This window comes from Rhamphochromis longiceps, linkage group LG11 (genome assembly GCF_057381845.1).
Source record: "Rhamphochromis longiceps isolate RC_006_pf linkage group LG11, R_longiceps_female_GT1.1, whole genome shotgun sequence".
Classification (NCBI taxonomy): Eukaryota; Metazoa; Chordata; class Actinopteri; order Cichliformes; family Cichlidae; genus Rhamphochromis; species Rhamphochromis longiceps.
Genome location: NC_140567.1, coordinates 13,584,895 through 13,605,000, shown reverse-complemented (window position 1 = coordinate 13,605,000; position 20,106 = coordinate 13,584,895). Strand labels below are relative to the sequence as shown.

General features: G+C 40.3%; 1 protein-coding gene across 8 annotated transcripts in view; it reads left to right on the top strand.

Annotated features, from left to right (window-relative positions):
* Window positions 1–8,812: 8,812 nt before the first annotated feature.
* The window catches only part of LOC146658663 (CUB and sushi domain-containing protein 3-like), a 257,048-nt gene continuing 245,754 nt past the window's right edge, over window positions 8,813–20,106 (top strand). For 5 of the 8 annotated variants that reach the window (XR_014913740.1, XM_085422377.1, XM_085422375.1 and 2 more), the window contains exon 1: window positions 8,814–9,361. Coding sequence is in view for 7 of the 8 variants with exons in the window: in XM_085422377.1 (XP_085278503.1) it covers window positions 9,184–9,361 (178 nt within the window). In the remaining variant the exon portion in view is untranslated. Of the gene's footprint in view, window positions 9,362–20,106 lie in introns of all 8 variants that reach the window. The other 3 variants (XM_085422379.1, XM_085422378.1, XM_085422376.1) reach the window with 2 other exon arrangements.

The following is a 20,106-nucleotide window of genomic DNA, read 5'->3' as shown; positions in this document are numbered from 1 at the left end:
CTGATTGCTGCAATTTGGTAATTAAGCAAAGGGGAAAATGAAAGTGCACACTTTAAAAGACCCAGTTGAATTGCACTAAAATGAAATTCCTTCACACTTCATAATCAAATAGCACACCATTTCCATATAACCAAAACAATCCATGTTACTTCATATACCTGTCGTGCCTTCCATTTGCCGAAACTGTGACTCAGTGCAGTAAGTGACAACAAAAGAAAGGTCAACGCAAAAGTCAAATTTCCCATCAGATGGGAGAAGACCAGTAAAGTCAAGAAGGGCTCCATGAATACTCTCGCCTGTACTTACTCTAATCGCTCTCTCAGAATATCACTCCGGCCTCACAGACCGATGTTTATTCTTTTTTTGCTCAACTATTTCAGGATCAAAGGAGCATTTTATGACCACACAGGTGCCGTAAGAACCGAAAGGGCTCAGCCTGTTGTGCTCTTTAGGTAGTTTGTTCTTGGGGGTATTGAGGCTTATTTTTCGTTGTTACTTGTCCTGACTAAAAACAAAATTAAACACTTAATATGTAAAGTGAGATTTCAAGGCTTCAAAATCCATACCACACCTTTAAACTATAATTTCCAGTGACATAAGGTGTGTGCAAACAGGTGTTTATGTTCAAAGTCATATGGATAGAAGAGACGAAATAGATTTTCATCAGCCCTCGTAATCATAGCTTTATTTACTGTTTATTTTAAGTATGAAGTGACAGCTTGGTGACGCAGTGGTTAGCGTTGTTGTCTTTCAGGAACAACAGGAAGAAGGTCTTGAGTTTGAATCCAACAGAGGTCGGGGCCATTCTGTGTGGAGTTTATATGTTTGCCTGGGTTCTTTCCAGGTACTCTGGCTTTTTCCCACAGTCCAAAGAAATGCAGTTAGTGGGGTGAGATTAACTGGTAATTCTAAACTACCTGTAAGTGTGAATGTGAGTTCAAATGTTTGTCTATTTGTCTCTCTGCGTTAGCCCTGCAATAGACTAGAGATGGCACGATACCACTTTTTTATGTCCGATACCGATACCGATATCATAAATTTGGATATCTGCCGATACCGATATGAATCCGATATAGTGTTTTTTAATCAACAAAACTGTTTTTTAAATATCTTGCTGCATTTTGTATAAGTTCATACTCAAGTTTAAAACAACAACTACACTAAAGCTATTCTGTTATACCTGTATGCAAAAAAAAATATTTCATAGTTCAGCAATACTGATCAATCTAATAAACTTAAACCTACACCATCCTCCCTATTCTGGTATTTTAAAGAGTACTTAGCATAAATATTAAGCAACCTAACTAATAGGGTTCCAACTCCCAGCAACAACAAAAATAAAAAAATAAAAAATAGGGAACCACCCCTCACGCTCCACCTCATGATGCTTAATCGACGTAATCAACCTTAATTTGATGCAGTGTGAAAAAAAATGCACAGAAATCAATTATTTTTCAAGAAATATTAAATAGATTCAACATCTTTCTTCAACAAAATTGCAGACTGCACAGATGGTACCTTCCCAAAGGGAAAAAGTACTATAGCTTACTAGGGTATATATATTAGACTTAATAGTCACTATATACAGTAATTGACTTCTATTCATTTTACATCAAATTAAAACTTTGGGTGTCAGATAATTATTTATTAAAAGCTAGACATTTTAAATGAGAATAAGAAAGAAAAGTATGTCTTTGTGCCCCCTTTTCCCTGTTAATGCCCTATCGGCCCCCCTGGCTAAACTTTGCTAGATCCGCCCCTGCACAGTTACCAGCCGTCAGCTACGTAGAAAAAGATCCTCGAGTAGAAAGTAATATTAAATACATTCTAACAATAGCTGATCAAGCTTAAACGTGCTGCTGTTGTTCAGCCGCTGGTTTCCTCTTTCTGGTGCAAAGTGGGCCAAAAACAAACTAGAGAGACAGACTCGCGACAGAAAAGCCGATCAGCTGATCGTTAAGCAGTTTCATGATTGAAGTAGCAGCAGGAGAGGCAGTCGCTCCATATATCGCTTGTTAAGCTTAACGCAGGAATGCTTTACATTCAGAGATGGACTTACACACTTGCTTTACTTCTCTCGGGATAACTTTGTCGGAGATGAAATGCTGGGTTGCTAGCGAAGCTCCAAATGCTATCCAGACCACCGACAGGTCCCGCATGCCACAGCCGCTCTATCACGTGATGCATACTGCTCTGACGTGCTAACGTTCTGAGGTGAGTTACGGCGTGTTGCAAGTTTTGTGAGGTGCTTTCGTGATATTTAATGGATCGGATTACATTTTTTATTTTTCTCCGATATCCGATCCAGTAATTTAGGTCAGTATCGGACCGATACCGATACGTAATATCGGATCGGTCCATCTCTACAATAGACTGGTGACCTGGCTTTGTTGAACACTCCAAAATTAATGTAAATCCATATCAGATAGTAATTGTATATAATTAAGCTTTGCCTGGTGTCTATGGAAACTAAAATATGAATTTGAAGCAACTTCAGAAATATGACCCATTTTTTGCACAACTTACTCTAAAGCGGGGGGTGGGGGGGCAACAGAAATCCTGTGGAGGTAAAATCTTTCTTTTTTTCTATCGGTATAGAAAAAACTAAGCTAATAAAAAGGTTTCTGGCTTCAAGGTTTTTTTTTTTCTCCCATCTCTTTTGGCCATTTCACCAGAACATGTTCAGCTGCCACCTGTTGGATTTCAGGCACAGATGATTTGTGTCTTTGCAAAATGTCCTAGTTTGTTTTCTAAATTTACCAACATTTACACAAACTTAATTCGTCAAAAACAACACATGGCTTCACTCAACATATACAGTATATGCATGCATCAGATCCCTAATTAAATCACCATTCATCTACTCTGTGACATCTAAAAACATCACTTGAGCAAACAGTTGTTAACTTGAGTTCACGTCTACATAATGTTATAAATATTTTCACAGAGCAACCTGATTCTAAGAGTGAATACATACTGTATTCGAACATGTCTGTTTCTGTTCTCATGTTTTATATTATTTTATTATTGATTTTGTTCAAACAAGTTTTCAAATATAAAAAATGTTAATGTATCGAAGCCGCTCATACATTAACAGTAGGTGGTATTTTAAACTGTCAAGTATGATTGAACAGCCCAAACTCCTGCTGTACATGTTCTGCTTTTTATACATTGCCCAGTTTCTATCACCATATTATTTTTCCACTTTACATTCATTTTGTAATACATAAATATTAATTTTGTCTAATAAAAAAGGGGGAAGAGTTATTAGAATCTGATGGAATATCACATCATGTTTGTCGCTGAAGGCAAAGCAGTGCATTTCTAGGCTGTTGTTTCACTGTTTCACTTACCTGAGAACACACAGCAGCCAAGTCAAGGTGAAGATGGGTAAGGCAAAGGCAATGGCAGCTGAGGAGTGAAATGTGCTCAAGAGCAAAAGGATGAGTAGATGGCATCGAGCGCGTCAGCTCTAACAAGATGTCCTTGAACCAGCACTTGAAACGGGATGTGCTCACTGCCTCAGGAAAGTCATTTGCCTACAAGGAAAGTAGATACTCGATTTGCCTCAGCTCTGCAAAAAGTACTATCCACAGAATTGCATATGTCACAGTGAGTGTTGGACCACACCCATAGTCAAACTTGGCTTTCAATTTGTTGTCAGTTACACACCTGTAAAGGTTCGTAACTGTATCTTTCGCTGGTTGAATGCTATTGTGCTGGAAAAATCTGTCCAGAAAATGACAGAAAGACAGACAGATAAACACCTGCCAAAGCACTTAAAAACCATCTTTGTTTTAGCTTCCGCTGCAGCAGGTGTCTCCAAGAGCGCGCACACAACTCTATGCCCACTTGTAGCTGGTTGCCGGCACATTTTTATACACATGAGTCTGGCATGCTCAGGCACACAGAACATTATATTATACAGACTGTAGAATTATGCCTTTGTGTGTGTTTGTGTGTAATATCCCAGTGTGATGCTTACACCACTTAGGAATGAAGCTTTGAAGTACTTTGAAATTATGGTGCAACAGATTGCAGTTGTTGTACTTAAGAAATGCAAACAGTATTTTAAAGGAATTCAAATGGGATGTTTTTCTTTTCAGCAAGAACTTTGACAAAGAAACGCATTAAAAAGCCTCATAACTGCAGTTGAAGCATAAATTGTCTATGTTAAAGGTGTTATTTTAGCATCACAACACCTTAATAATCAAAGTTAAGTCTGATATTCTGCAGTGTGATTAGCCTTGGCTGTCATGAACATATCTTGTGGACCGTCAGAAAAACCTCTCACTCTATAATCCCAGTGCATAATTAATACTCTCAGCATATTTCCAAGTCTCTGATACACACCTTTTTTCCTAAAAAAAAGTGTTTAACTCATTTTTTTCTCAGTGGAGTGGATCAAAACGCTAGCGTTTGCTTATTCTCTCCTCCTCTTTCTCAATCAGCAAATTTTCCCTTTGATCTTTTATTCATATGATTAAGTCTGTGTATCACCAGACTCTTCATTTTACATTTCAATATATGATGAGACCATCTTTGAAGTAGGGCCTGCTGCAGTGGAGTGACTTTGGCGAGCAACTTTTTTTTCCCTTCATTTTTTTCTGTCTGTAGTGTTGCCAATTATTGCCAACTTGGAAACATTTTCCATCTTGTTAATTGTCCATTTTAAGTAGTTTGACCCTGATTGTAAACACACACACCCACAAACAATATGCATGCTTTTCATCTTACATGTAAAAAATAAAATACTCCGATGCTCCAAGGCACCCTATTCCCTATATTATCTCATTCTTGTATCACCAGAAATATGTTATCTCTTTCATGAACACATATTTTTTGTATCCATTTAGATTCAGTATTCATTACATTTCCCTTTTTACTGGTGCTTCTGTGCTCCCTCACATGTATTTTTCAATTGCTTATTATAATGCTTTACCCTTGCGCCTGCGTCTGTCTTTTTCCCCCCAGTGCCAACAACCTCAATTCATCCTCCCTGCCCTCCTTTGCCTGTTTGCCCTTCCTTTCTCTCACTCTCTTATAGTCACATGTCTTTTCTATCACTCCCCTTTATGTTTGACACCATTCCTAAATCAATACCTTTAACCCTTCCTCTCTCTCAGCACATCGCCACCCCCAAGCTGCCTCCGCCTCTCTTGTCCTACTATTTCAGACTTTTCCTCAGAAGATAAAAGGTTTAAGAATGTTTAATGTCAGATGTGTGAACAAAGCACATGAGCAGGCTCAGTCATCCAGGATTTGACTGAAACCTATATAAAGCCTAATGAGGGAAAGACAAAATGTGGTAAACTTCCATGTAATAACAAGACAAAAGTGGTAGGATTTGACAAAGGTGAGAAAGGAGGGAGTGTGTATACGTGTAAGCAATAGGCTGTGTAGAGGAAAGACAAAATATTGTGTAATTCATATTTTATGAGGCTTTTTCTTCAACTAAAAATGGATCAAAATTGTTTTGATGTGTTTGATGTTGCTTTTTATCCATATTTATTCAGACCATGTACCATGACTCATAGCTCAGAGTGTTGCCCTGAGCTAAAGTGCTAGCATTGCACTGATGATGATCTTGCTAGGCATGTCAGTGAAACTGTCAATGCATATTTTTTGTCTCTGTACCACCATGTAACCTGATACAGGATTAGGCATGAAGGTTTGTTTTTCTTTAATTGCATGATTCACATGACACCGCACGACTGATTCTGCAGAAACACGCCTCTTTATAAACCCAGGCCTCTGTCTTTTACTTCCTCTACACCATCTACATCTCTTAGCACAGAAGCACTGGGATGTTGGCTGACTTTACAAAAGACATAAAAATGTATGCAAATGTACACATAAGCATGAATGGCCATTTTTGGGGGGCTCCATGAGCACTAAGAATGCTTAAAAAAAAAAAAAAAAAAGAATCCTGGTATGATTTTATTTGAGCCCCAAAAATACCCACTGTCACAGACACGGCAACTCTGATTCCATCTCTATCCCCTCTACCCTCTTACCCACATGCACACATATCTTCCCTCTACTCCTTTCACCTGCCCCACCTACCTTCCCCTTGCTGCTTGTGTACTGTAGGTGCACACCTAGAGCAATGGAGCAGCTGAACCCAGCAGTGGATTAGTGGTAGTGTGAGAGAGGCCAGATTCAGAAATATTCCTCTAGGGAAGTCAAGTCAGCTAATCCGACCCCAGTGCTTACTCTATCAACGCCCTCACAGCTGCACTTTGCCCCAGTACATACAGACACACATACACACACGCAAACAAAATACAACCCAGGCGTGAAGATCTCAACTTAGATGTGAATGCCAAGGCCTATACCACCACAATATGTGTTCATGAAAGCAGACACATACTGAAGGGTATATGCGTTACATGCACACAAGCGGTTTGACACTTTTATTCAAACATGTGCACGCACTCATGCATACACAGAATGCGGGATACGCTGCAATGGTAGAAATCCCGTTAGCTAGCCCCCCTGTGGGAATGCAGGAGGCCTTTGACCTGTGTGTGACACGGAAATCTTTCCAGGTGTAATAAGAAAATGCTGAGCATACTCACTAGTACAACAACCTATTTGCTCCCTAAGAGTTAGAGCAGTCTGAGTGGCTTTTTATTCAGCTGACTGATTATCTGGATGGTTAGTAAACTGGCCCCCGGGCTTCCTGTTCCAGTAGTAAGTACGTAAAGGTACCTTTAGCAGATGCCTTTGAACTTAAGTCCATAAATATTAGCACAAATGCGCCCCTATTCCCACAGAATACTCATCCATGCTCGCACAGATGTATGCAAGCACAGGAGGATGCATGTTCCATTTAGCATTTATGAACTATTAATACACAGAGGTGAGCACACACCCACAAATGCACACAAAAACAACAGGAGGATCAGGCAGGAGGCTGTCTGATTGCTCATCAAGCAGCAAGGGCGAGCTGGCGAGAGGCATCAATACGACTGAAGCCCACTCTCCTGGGCCCACCTGTCGATTACAGTGGCGAAGACAAGCCGCCTAGTGCCTCAATGCATTCCCAGCAGCCTCTGTTGAGCCTGTAGACACCTGAAGAATTCTGATGCCAGGAGGGAATGTGGGACCTTCCACTTCACACTGCCAGATATGCAGCGGTTTTCCTCTGCAGCATAAACCATTGCGATAAACAACTCTACAGAGAAATGGAGGAAGGATACAAATCTATCGCTCATGTGGTAGCGATTCAGTTTGTATGGGGTAGAAAGAGATAGATTAATATCTAGCTGTCCACAGAAACATGTAGAATAAGATTTTCACAAAGAACTACAATACATTTCTTAGACGCACAATAAACAGGGAATAAAATGCAATTCGCGAAATACGATGGCGATAAAGTGTTACAGCTATTTACAGGACAAAAATCCCCAATGAATCTTGTAGAGTTGTAATTAGAAATCCTGATTCCCCACCATTTGGCCTGCAGAGCTGAATTATGTTTTTGCTGTTTATCTGGCTAAAGGACAACAATCCCATTGCCCTCTGCAGCCTAATAATTAGGGAAGATTAGAACAGGATCAAGCTGTTTTCCCCATTTGCTCTCCCAATGGACTGAAGGGTTATGAGTGTGAAGTTCATCCTGTCTAACCTTGTACACGGAGACATGAAAAGAGATGATTATCATGATGCAGATTTAAACTTACTTGTCCCTTTCTTTCTTTCTTTCTTTCTTTCTTTCTTTCTTTCTTTCTTTCTTTCTTTCTTTCTTTCTTTCTTTCTTTCTTTGTATAAACAGTTTGAATGTGTTAAAAAGGTATTAATGTATGTATTAAGTATTAAATTAAAGTTTAATATTTTTGGCCATATCGTTTTAAATGATAAAAACATCAGTTGCTTTCCCTAACAAGACGCTGGTTTTTAGTTTCAGCACCACGGACAGCTCTCTTACTCTACTAAAAGCTTTTTTTTTTTTTTTTTTTTTTTTTTTTGCTTCTTCTTAAGGAAAAAATATTGATTTTTATAGAGGTCATTGAAACTGCAGTTATTAATTGGGCCATATTCAAACCGAAGATATGCACAATTGATTTGAGTCCGATCTGATATTCAAGCTCTGTTCAGAGCTGCTGCTCTCACACAGTCGAAACTTGAGGGTGTTGGATGTTCACTGCAATCCAGGAAATGTGTCGTAAAAATAGGAAGCGAAGCTTTGTGTGTTGGAGTTAACCGCTCTTGAAGCAGCTCTATCCGAATGTGTTACAAACATAATGATGTTCATTCTATGTGCAATCACGGCCTCTCGCTTCACTGCTCCCCGTTTCCTATCCGTTTCAAAGCAGAGGTCGGCGACTCTTCCGAAGCTAGATGGCAGAAGAGCCCCACTGCAGCTGAGCTGCGCTTTGCGCCGTCATCGTTCCGTCTTTGCATTGCAAATTGCCCAACCCCATCACTCCCAATAACAGCTCCTCTCGATCTCCAAAATGAAAATCAGAGTTATGGTGGGATTGCCTACCAGGCGTATTTCTTTCATCAGCTCTCGGGACGGGATGCTGCCTGTCTGAGTCTCAACTAACACCCCCACACCCTTTCCACCTCAAACACACACACACACACACACACACACACACGCTCTCATTAACACAGTACGACTCTTTCTCAGTATTTGCATTCTTCTTTATGAGAAGAATGCAAATAAAGATAAAGATACCTCCCTCCTTCTCCTTTGCCACCCACACCTTGCTGTTCCCACTTCATGATTTGTTACCCACACATCCGCCAAATCATACTTACACAGGACGCTCTCCCTCTCGCACCCTCCCCTCCCTGCTCCCACTGCCACCTTTCCTCTCTCACTCTGCCTGGCTCAATTGCCGATCGATAAAGCCAGCATTCAAACTGTAGACCAGACTCTTCTCCGTCATCAGCCGGTTTTTAGGGATTCAAAGGGAAATATGTTGAACGGCAGACACAAGAGCGCGCCAGCAGAGATCCTTGCACTTGATGCCCCTCTCAGCAGAGATGGTTGAGCCCTCGTCCAGGTTGCTGTGGTCCTATCCTAAAATTCAGTCTTGCTCACTTCTCTCCTATCAGCTGACGAAGCGCGGCGGGCGGCTCTGCCTGTTTCTCCTCTGAGAAGGGAATCTACTTAAACCCCCACAGAAAGCGAAAACTGGCCATAGGTTACATGTTTTAGTTGTGAACATGAAGGGGATTTACAGAGACGGATACTACGGCGGATCTATTGAACTACGGGACGTTTTCAACAGGAGATGCGTTAAATGTGGCAGACGGGACTTTGTTCAAGCCAAAACGATGAGGATTAGAACGGGGATTGTTTTTTGGAACCTCGTCTTCTCACTGATGTTCACTTGTGTGAAAGGTACGAGCCACTGCCGCAATTCTCTGCATTTTCGAATGCGCTTGGTGTGCCTCGGTGTGTGTCTGCGCGCGCATGTGTGCGTGCGTGCAAGAAATCAAAACCTTTAACGTTACAGACGTGCACATAATAGCCTACCTCGGCTCTCTGGATGGACTTTTAAGGGACGCATTTCGGCGGTTTTGCGCTCAATGCAGGCTTTGACAGATTCGCTCAATAGATATTCTTGCGGTAGCCTACGCTTCTTCTAATAGCCTACGTGAGCTGCTTTGCTTAGTAGGCTAACTAGTGAATTGTTGAGGCGCAAGTGCACGCGCCGCACATTGATCATGTTAAGAGATTTTGATTTTCTTTTGGGATAAAGCCGCGCGCATTTTCTCGTTTCTGGGTCGAGTTTTTCAAGTATTTATGTGAGATTTGCGTCAGGCCGGTTTCTCACCAGAAACGTTACTGAACCCATTCAGGGACCGAGGCAGATTAAGTGGTGTAGAACCAATTTGTTGGCTGGTATTTATCGAAGTTGCCAGTGCAGGCAGGTGTAAGGTGGGCTTCTTAGTATTCTGGTGGCTCTGTCTCTGTGTCTGACCATTTCAGTGCTCGATGTAGCTGGTGAGGTAACAGCTGCTTTAGTTTATTTTCCCTCTGTCTTCTTCTTATATGCATCAGCAAGATTTAGTCAGACCAACAACTGCACTAGTAAAATGCCACTTTCCCAGCAGTTTTCAAAATAAAGTCCTTAAAAAACGACTTTGAGCTCGATTGTGTCATCTCTCTGTTTTTATTTTAATTAGATTCATGCTGTTCACTCACTACAGCTTTTGTAAAAGTCAGTCAAAGCGACGAGTGCTTATTTAGCACACTGCAATTAACATGTCCTCATCCGCTGTTCAATGGCACGTAAACATTTGCAGAAAGCAAAAATGAAATTCTCGTGCCCTTGCAGTGGAGTTACATGTCGAAACAGAAGTGTGTGTGTGTGTGTGTGTGTGCATGAGTGTGTCTGTTTGAGTACCACACACTACTGGGTGAAATTCTCATTTCTTACTAAAATCCGACGCAAAGAGCGAAAGAGAGAGAAGCCATCAAAATACCCCCCCCCCCCAAACCCCCAAAATGTGTTACTTCTGAATGTCTTTGCGTAAAACACATTAACGATGTTTTATGCGTGTGACTGAATGGCTACCTATCTGTTGCATGCATGTATTTATTTCCGAATGTGGGGACTCACAGATATTAATTTACATGCAGATTGCTCGGCCTGTGAGTAATTCCAACGTCTGTCTCTTGGGGGTGGATGAGATGTGCAGCATGCAGAGTAGCAGCGCCCACCAAGAATGAGCCAAGTCGAGTGGAGCAGAGTCGGGCACAGTGCTGTTTCATCACCACCCACACTGTGGCAATGTCAAACCTTGAGGCCACTGCCAATCCTCCTAGTTCTGTTACTTATTAGGGAGACAGCCAGCCAGGAATTGGGGGAGGGCGTGGGGGGAGGGAGAGGAGGAGGAGGACGTGAGGAAAGGGGAGAAGGCCTGGATCTTCTTTTGGAAAAGAGTGGAGGAAATAGTGACACGGCGCAATGAGAGGAAGAAGAACTATGGAACAGTTGTTGTTCCTCAGCCTCTGACAGTTGACACAGTGTTTGCAGAAGTAAAAAGATATCTGCTACATCTGGCCTGTGACTCACTTCTCCTTCTAAGATAATGATGCCATAAAAAAGACTCCTATCTGGCAGGGTTTGTACAACAGCACTTTTCTAGAGGTCTTTTTTCAGTGACTATAATTAGATTATTTTTGAGCCAGGATCCTGTCCTGGGTGATGCACAGTTCTGATTCTTAGGTATCTCCATCACCTGTCTAAATCTTGGCACTGTGCACATATATAATGAAGTTGAATGAAAGTTTTGCAACTTGTTGTGCAGAACAGATACAATGTCACAATTTCATTAAAAAAAACAAAACTCATTGCAGCAGTTCGATTAACTGTGGAAATTCAATGCAACTTGGTCACATCCTTGAAGAGAATATAATACTGCGTATACAAATTGAAGAGGATAAACTGTAGACATTGAAGTTTTCTGTGGTTTTAAAGATAAAGTCCTTAAAAACATGAAGAAATAGATGATCAAAATAACTGGTTCAAACACCAATTGAATTCCTTTGCGCTGACAATGAACAATCTGTCTCTCTTCCCTTGGGTACAAAAGCGGCCTTTGTCCGTTTTTTATGGTTGTCGCAATGCGTTCATCGATCAGTGGACAATCAATATGTTCACAACAATAAATCTTCTGTACTTACAGAAGAAATGGATAATATCATGTGAATGTAAGTGTTGATGCTCTGAAGAACCAGACTGTGGTTATGTGCACAGCTTGCTTCATCTGCCCCCTTTACTCGTATAGTGTTTATGGTTATTAGAATAGTGAAGCAGATGGATGCTGTTTCACTTTATATTCATACTTTTTATGGATTTAATTAATTTTCAGTGGTATTTTGCATATCAAGATCTGCTCAGACATTCATTTTTTGTTGTTTGGGTCTTATAAATGAAAATTAGGAAGGTGTGTCCTCATAGGAAGCTGAAGGGGCAAAGAGACCACAGAGGCTCTGGGCTGTATCGTGGACCCTTGAAAAGACAATGAACGATTAATGATTGCAAGCAGATTGTTGAAAATTGTCCATCTGTCGTGTGGCACTGCTTCTGTTTATTGTGACTACATTGTATTTCTGACATTTTCTTCTATCTCTCACGTGTGTGTGTGTGTGTCTGTGTCTTTATTAAGTCTATACTGGGCAGTCTCTAATTATTGGTAATCAGGTGGGTTCTACACAGACTGTAATCTGGCCACTGAGCCCTTGATGAAGACTTTATCTCAATGTGATTATGTAAACAGGCTGGGAAGGCTGCTGGGGCTAATCAGGATTACAATTTGTCTGTGTAATTATATTCTATCTTGTGGGAATGCTGGGCATTATCCAACTGCCTCCAAGGTCCACAAAAATGGTCGAAGAAGATGAAGAAGTACAACCCATACAGTTCCAAAAAAGTTGGGATGGAGTTTAGTATGTAAATAAATATGCAGTCCAGTGATTAACAAAATCATATAAACCTATATTGAATTGTAAATTGTACAAAAACATCATTTTATACTTGAAATGTAGGCATTTTTATTATTATTATTTAAATACTTATTGAACTTGTGCTACAAAAAGGTAAAGACCTGACAGAACATCTCATTGCTAATTAGGCTGACTGGCAGTAAGATGATTACTGACTGTTTCTTTCAAATGTAAAGGAAAGGCATTCTGGGCAAATTGTTTGACATTCCAGCATTTAATAAGATGTCTTTGTGCTATACTAAATTAAATACGGATATTAGATGACTAGCAAATCAGTTTCGTCTGTGTTTGCTCAACTTTACAGAGTCCCAAAATATTGAGGGGAAATAAAAAAGAGGATTTTACTTGGATGTGTTAATAAGCTCTTTTCCTGGATGATGATACGTGAACTTGGAACAGCTAACATTTTACGCTCTGGCTTTCTTATGTTTCTTTCAGTGCTGATATCTTAATGGATAGTCCAAGTGGCATACCAAAGTAATACTCAGTTCACCCACTGGCCGCTCGCTCGTGGCTTCAAGCCTGGGCCAAGCTCTTAGATGTTGCTGACAGGCCCCTGTGAAGCCTGGATATAGTTTGATGGTTCTGATGAAGTCTGTTTTAATATAACTAGTATTCTTGGGGGAGATAGACTGGCAACATCTTGTATTCAGGAAGATAAACAGCTCACCGTTAGCTGAGATTAAATGCAATATGTTGAGGTGAGGCCAAATTGAGAGTCTACAAATTCAAGCTGGACCCTGTTGTGCACATCAGGTGCAATTTTAAGTGAGGATTAAACTCATAAATGTCTGGAGTTATACTTACTGAAAGAAACTTTTCATTTATTTAACAATATTCATGCATTTCTCTTTACATTTGAAACAAATAAACCAAAAAAAGGAGATAAGTCATGGGACAGAAATTTGGAAACAGTTGCAGTTGTTGGCCCTAGTTGGGAAACACTATTGAAAGAATTTTGCTTACACATCAATTAAAAGGTAATATTGTAAGAGATGATATTCTGATTTTTTGTTATAATTACTGTTCTTAAATGTTTCTACAGTGCAGTATATTTTCAGTAGTACTAAATTCATAACACATGCATGTGTCTTCATGGATGTTCTTTCTCAGTGGCCACCTGTTTGTGTCTGTGGTTGTCAGCTGAAGTTCTGATGTGTGACAGGAGAGCACTGTCTGGGAAAATAAATGAAGCAATGTGAAGCTAACTATAAAGCTAGATTGCTCAGTGGCTGTTACCATGAATCTACAGCATGTCTTCTCAAATAAACTAAACCAATTTCCTACCAATGTTTACAATGTTTCGGAGGCAGCACATGGAGATTATATAATCCATCTACACACACAGGTAGACCAAGAACAGGCTTTTCCCCTTTAGCAAATGAATTATTAGATTTTTCAAAAGGTAGCTTTGTGTTCTTCATATTTGGTCTCACAGAGGCTGTGCTTAATTAAACAAATTTCTTGTAACAATCTACGAGTGGCCTGTCAGTCTTACTCGATGTCAAATATCAGTGGCAAAGACACACAAAAGTATCGAAAATGTAATATAGGGACCTGTTTACATGGTATGGTAATAACTTGCTGTTTTACTAAAGAAATATTGGGGCACTCTCATTCACTGCCAGTTTAGTTACCTCATCCTGGTGCTGAAACTGAGACAAGATGCTCACAGAGTAGCATCTTAGAAGCGGCTGAATTCTTTACAAATACTTTAATCTGAAAGTTACTTCTTTTTATCTCAAAAATAAAGTCTCTTATCCAGTGTTACAGGTGAGAAGACACAATAAGGCTTCTGCTGTGCATAGTGAAACAACCCATTGATTAACTAATAATGAATTCAGGGTGTCATGCTGTTTGCCTTAGCTTTTTGTCCTGGCCTGTAGAGTTGCATTTCTTTTAAGCAGTTATTCATCCATTTCCATATCTGCACATATTGGGTTTGGTTTTTTTTTCCCGTTTGTTTTAACTTTGCCTGTTTAACATGGTTTGTCTGGTTTGTCCAAAATGCTTCTTCTTTCAATTTTCTCGATTGAACCAGGACTCGCTTTTTTCATAAAAGCATTAATAAGTCATCAGTTAGGTCCATTTAAAACACAACTTAGGTTTTAATATGCTGCAAAACAAAGACCTTACAAGGTGGCAGCCCAGGCTGAATAAGAGTTTTACATAGAAAAGATAAGTGGCCAGATAAAAAAACAAATTCTTATCCTGTGTGTCTTTCTTATGTCTCTTCGGGAAAAGTGAAGTGTTGATGTTATTGTTTGTTTGGGAGATTGGAGGCTTGAGCGACAGGCATCCTATTAGATGTGTTGTTGGCTCACAGTTTTGTGTTGTACAGCAACTCTCACAGCGGTGGTCTGGCATCAGGTGCAATATGCCTCAGTAGCACTTTGAGGATCTACTGGTGTCTAGCCATAAAATACCATATCTGCTGGGAAGTAAGTAAAGCACGATGAGCTACAGTAGTAGTTATTAAACTAGGTCACACAGACACACAATCGCTGTTATTTCTGTACACAACAGTGTGTGTTCATACTTATGCATGTGCCAGCTGGGATTCAGCGTGGCAGTCTATTTGATTTGACCATTTTTCACCTGAGTATGTGTGTGTGTGACCATGCACTTATGCATGTGCCAGCTGTGTTTCAGTGTATTTGATTTTACTATTTTTCAGCTCAGTGGTTGGCAATTCAAAATCACCAAATCTAATACTTCACAGCCCTTTCCCAAATTGCAGTGACACACTCATGAGGTAATAGTGATTCTCTAGGAAGCCTCTTTTCTGTTTTTGTTGTAGGGAGCCCATTTCCCTTTCATCAAGCATGCAGACAAGCGTAGTGAGGGACTGCGATAATGCACATTCTATCAATATGAAATGCAAAGGTGCAGTACAGCCACGCAGATAAAATCCTTCTTTTTGAGGCCATCAGTCTAAGATTCGTGTCTACTAAAGTTGCTGTTCTGGTTATGGTGAAGAAAAATGACTCTCTCTTTTTCATGCAACACTTTAAGTCTGTAACTCAGAGAACAGATTTTGATAGCTCTGAGAGAAAAGTTCATGAAATTGGATAGCAGACCTTCAAGATTCATGATCCAGAGGTATGACAGCAAACAAGCAACAAAAAGAGAGACAGGAGAGAGACTCTCTCCCTTTCTTTCTCTCTCTCTCTCTCTCTCTCGCTCTCTCTCTCTCTCTCGCTCACACACACACACACACACACACACACACACACACACACACACACACACACACACACACACACACACACACACACACACACACACATATGTATTCTCACATTTATCTCTGTTCTTTTCAAAAGCTATGATCATTGAAGAAATATGCTATAACAGTTGTACAGCGACCACTGAATGACTACAACCACTCGATCAAACACCAACAGGTTTCAAAAATGCCCACCAAACCAGCAGAAAATTTAGTACTAAAATTTCCACTTGAAATATCCATAGATGTGCAGATTTTGCACTTGTGATGTAACTGTCCCAACCTATTATTTGGTGTGTCGCAGAAAGCAATCTCCCCACTGGAACACTCAGTAAACATACTAAGGTTTAAAGTCATTGCTGATCCCCAATAATTCAAGTGCAGCTTTGATCCTGGTGTCTGCAGCTATATTTGGCTTTCGTTTTTAGCATTTTGTGAAAGAGTCCCTTCTGTTTGGATCACAATATTCAAAACGCTGCACATGAAAATCCCAGCCTCAATTAGCTTGACAGTGCAAGATTTAAAATCAGCACTCTGAATCATCAGCACCGTGTTACACAAGGTCCTGATGATTCTGTGTTTTGTAAAGGTTACGGAAGCAACAGCAATACAGGGACTTTGCAGCAAATGAAGTCTATGAGGATATTTGTTGACCTTTGCTTTGCTTTGCTTGGAAAGACCTCCTTCTTTACAGCCAGTGCTGTGTAACAGGTCTGATGGATATCTTTATAACGGCTGATTCACCGTTAAGGTCGGGTGCAAATCAATGCAGGTTTTTTTAGTGCTAAATTTGATGGCTAGGGGAGGTGCTATGGCCTTCCCCATCCATTGTATTAGGCCATCATCGTGAACAATGATGAAATGCCATCCAGACCAAGAGGTGTCCTTGACTAAGCATTCACTACAATCATTCATGAGGAAATGGAGTATCAAGCAAGCAGAGAAATTACTTCAAATACATGTGGGGGGGAAAGCACGAGGTGCACAGCTGTTTTAAGTATCTTTATGCTTAGAACACAGTTGTGCATGTTTATGCACTGCAATTGTTTTACAATGTCTTGCAACAGTTGCAAACATTTCTAAGTTGCTTTTGACAAGAAAAGGAGAAACCAGTTCCCCTCGTCCATCTGTAGTTTCTCTGGTCAGTTTATGTCACATAAACACACTTAACAGGTATGCGCATATGTGGGGACAAATGTAAGTCGCTTTGTTTCAAAGCATCTGCCATACATTTGAAATGCAGTGATGCACTCTGACATTGTCTGACTTTGTTTGTGTAGCATACTTTCCGCTGACACTTTTGTCCTTTAACAATGCCTAGTAGAGACCTTTATCCAAATGTTGCGCTGCAGTGTGTGCCCTTGTTCTTCTTTTTATTTTTTCCCTCGACACCTTTTAGAGCGACATGCAATTGATGAAGAGCAAATCTGCAAAGCATTATACATTGTTTCTCAGTAACTGACGCCACTTTGCGAATAATGTGACATTTTATTTTCCCCTAACGAAAACGCTCACACACCTGTGGTGCTCATGGAGGGGACGAACAACATTTCTTTTATTGTCCGGAAGCCTACACTGAAAGCCACTAATTAGAACACAAAAGGATTTATTTCAATACTACACTGATTGCTGAAGCTTTTTGTTAGATTAGATAAACTTTATTGCCATGTGCAGCCTGCCACATAAAACGGGCAAATAATACACAGTCAGTAAAATAGAAATACAAAACAATAGACAGCAGATAAAGTTAATAGACTTCAAGGGCAATATAGCAAATGGAACACAATAAATTTGCCAAACTAAAGGCCGCGCTCTTTCATCAGAATGCAACAGTTTCACTGCAGGGGGAGAGAAGAGACTCTGTGTAGCAGTTAAATCTGCCCTGCTGGATCCTGAAGCGACTACGGTGCAGGTTAAACTATGCTTGTTTATTTTCTGTGCCTATTTAATGATAGTCTGTTCAAAAATAGTCAATTGGGATGGGCAATCTCTCATACCCATCAGCAACCATCCATTACCCAGTGGCCTGTTTGTCACTCATAATAATGCGGATGGCAGTAAAATGACTGCTCCTCCCCTCTCCTGCTGCACATAATCACTGCTCTTTATGGCCCAATACAGATCTGCATTAATGGCGGAGGACAACATATTGGCTGTTTACTCGTTCATGGTGCACCAATCATTTCATACACCAGTCCATGTACTGAAAAGCCAAAAGTGCTGTCTCTCATTTTCCTCCATGCCTAAAGTAAATCTTAAATAACCCACTTAGCATGCAACAAATTTGTTTAGCCCTTGAAAAATAATAGGATATTCTCGATGATGCATAATATATTTTGTTTACAAAATCAATCTTATTTTTCATCCTGTGGTTCATTAACTGGTTCATTCTGCCCCAAATCTCTGTGCTCACTACACAAAAGGAGATTACATTCAATAGTTCTGTCTCACCCTTTTCCTTTAGTGAGAAGCACAACAAGGCCAACAACAAATATACATATGCATACTCAAACACGTGCACGCACCCACATGCACACAAACAGAAACAACAGCACATACGCATGCACTCTTATTTTAGATTGACAAATACCTTCGGAAATCTCATCAGAGCTGCAGACAACTGCCATTTGTCTGTCTTTGTCTTGCAGAGCAAGTATAACAATCTGTTATCAGCTTCAAAAGTGTGGTGTGAAAAAATGGACCGTGCTTGTGTGCACGTCCAAAAGGCTAGGGGTAAATGTAAGCATTTGAGGAACAGCTGGGGCCATTCTTGAGATGTCTGTCAGGCTGCCTGGCCGCCTGCTGAGGCCACTGTTTCTGCCAGACTCATGCATTATGATACTGATTCATATTTTTCGGAACCATATTTTCCCTACTGTGCAATCACAGCATGTTGTTAATTTGGTTTCTCATCACAATTTATGGACATTTTTGCAGCGTGGCACTAACATGGGGTCAGAGAAAACTCTGGGGATTGCCTTTCACAATTGAAATGATGATGGAGGTTAGAGCAGGCAGCTGAGCGGTCACAGCAAAATTCAAGGATGAGATGCTGTTGGTCTAAGTGATAAATTAATTTAGTGCATGTCCTCTCTCCTGTACAAGGAAGCACATGTTGTCGTTGCATTTTCCTTTGAAGTAACAAGATGAATGCTTACAGTGTTCTTTTTATAGATGCAGCTTTTATGGAGCTGACAGCGCTTAACATATTACAAGCTTGTATGATTCACAGCATTGAAAAGGGGGATTCTAATTCATTTGGGGGGAAAAAAGGGGAAAAACAAGGGAGCCAATAGATATGGGTGTGAGGATGAGAGGTAGAGTTGCTGAGAAGGAAGGAGATAAAGAACAATTCTTGGCAGAGGGGAAAGTGAATTAAAAAAGGCAAATAAGACACACATAAGTAGGAGAAAAATTGTAACACAATGGTGGAGAAAAAAATAACAAATGGCGAGAGACAGTTTTGAGAGTTGAAGCAAGGATAATGACAGATGAAAGGAATACATAAAGCTGAGGAGTAGAAAGTGGGAGATAAAGGTAGAAAGGGGGGGGGGGGGGGGGGGGAGAGATATCTTGGCAGTGAGCATCTGTTCTGTCATCCCCAGGACATCACAACAATCAGCCACACAAACACTTCTAAGCAGTTCACACAAACAGCTTTACTCTGAATAGTTTGCGACATTAATCATCTAATGCTTGACAAACATTGAAATAATTCAAGGACAAATAGAGCTCTTTTGGGTGGCGGGTACAATACAGAGGCAATAATAGCAGACTTTTACTATTTACAGGTTAGTTTGTCAAAGACCAGCACAAAATGTACAGGCTGCTTCACTTTTATGTTATTCTTCTGTTCAACACACTGTTAACACACAGGTACAAAACTGTGTGCTGCCCTTTCCATAGTTCAAGTTTAGTTTACTTTTAAGCAGTCGTAGTTATGTAGCACTGATGTAAGCTTCTGTGTCTATCTATCTCTATATATTTTTACTCGACTGTCTTACAGTCTCACTCGGCCCAAATCAAATCAAATGTCAGCAGTATTCTTTTTGTTATAACATTTAAAGAGGTACCCCAGTGATTTAGTAACACAAAGTGAAACATCAAAGCACCAGAGAACAAGATCTCCTGACTTTAGTCCACAGCATAGGTCAAGTTACAAAACACTGAAACCAACCACATTTCCCATAATGCAACTTAATAGCCTATTTTAAAATAGTAAAGGGACTGCTACTTATATAGTGGTGTTCTATTTGCTTGAACAATCAGAGATGAGATAAGATAAGATTTATTAGTGCAACAGTTGGGAATTTCACACTATAACACCAGCAGAGTGGACAAAGCAGCATAACCTAACAACAGTAAGGCCATCTATACTACAAGCCTCATTCTCCCATTCTCA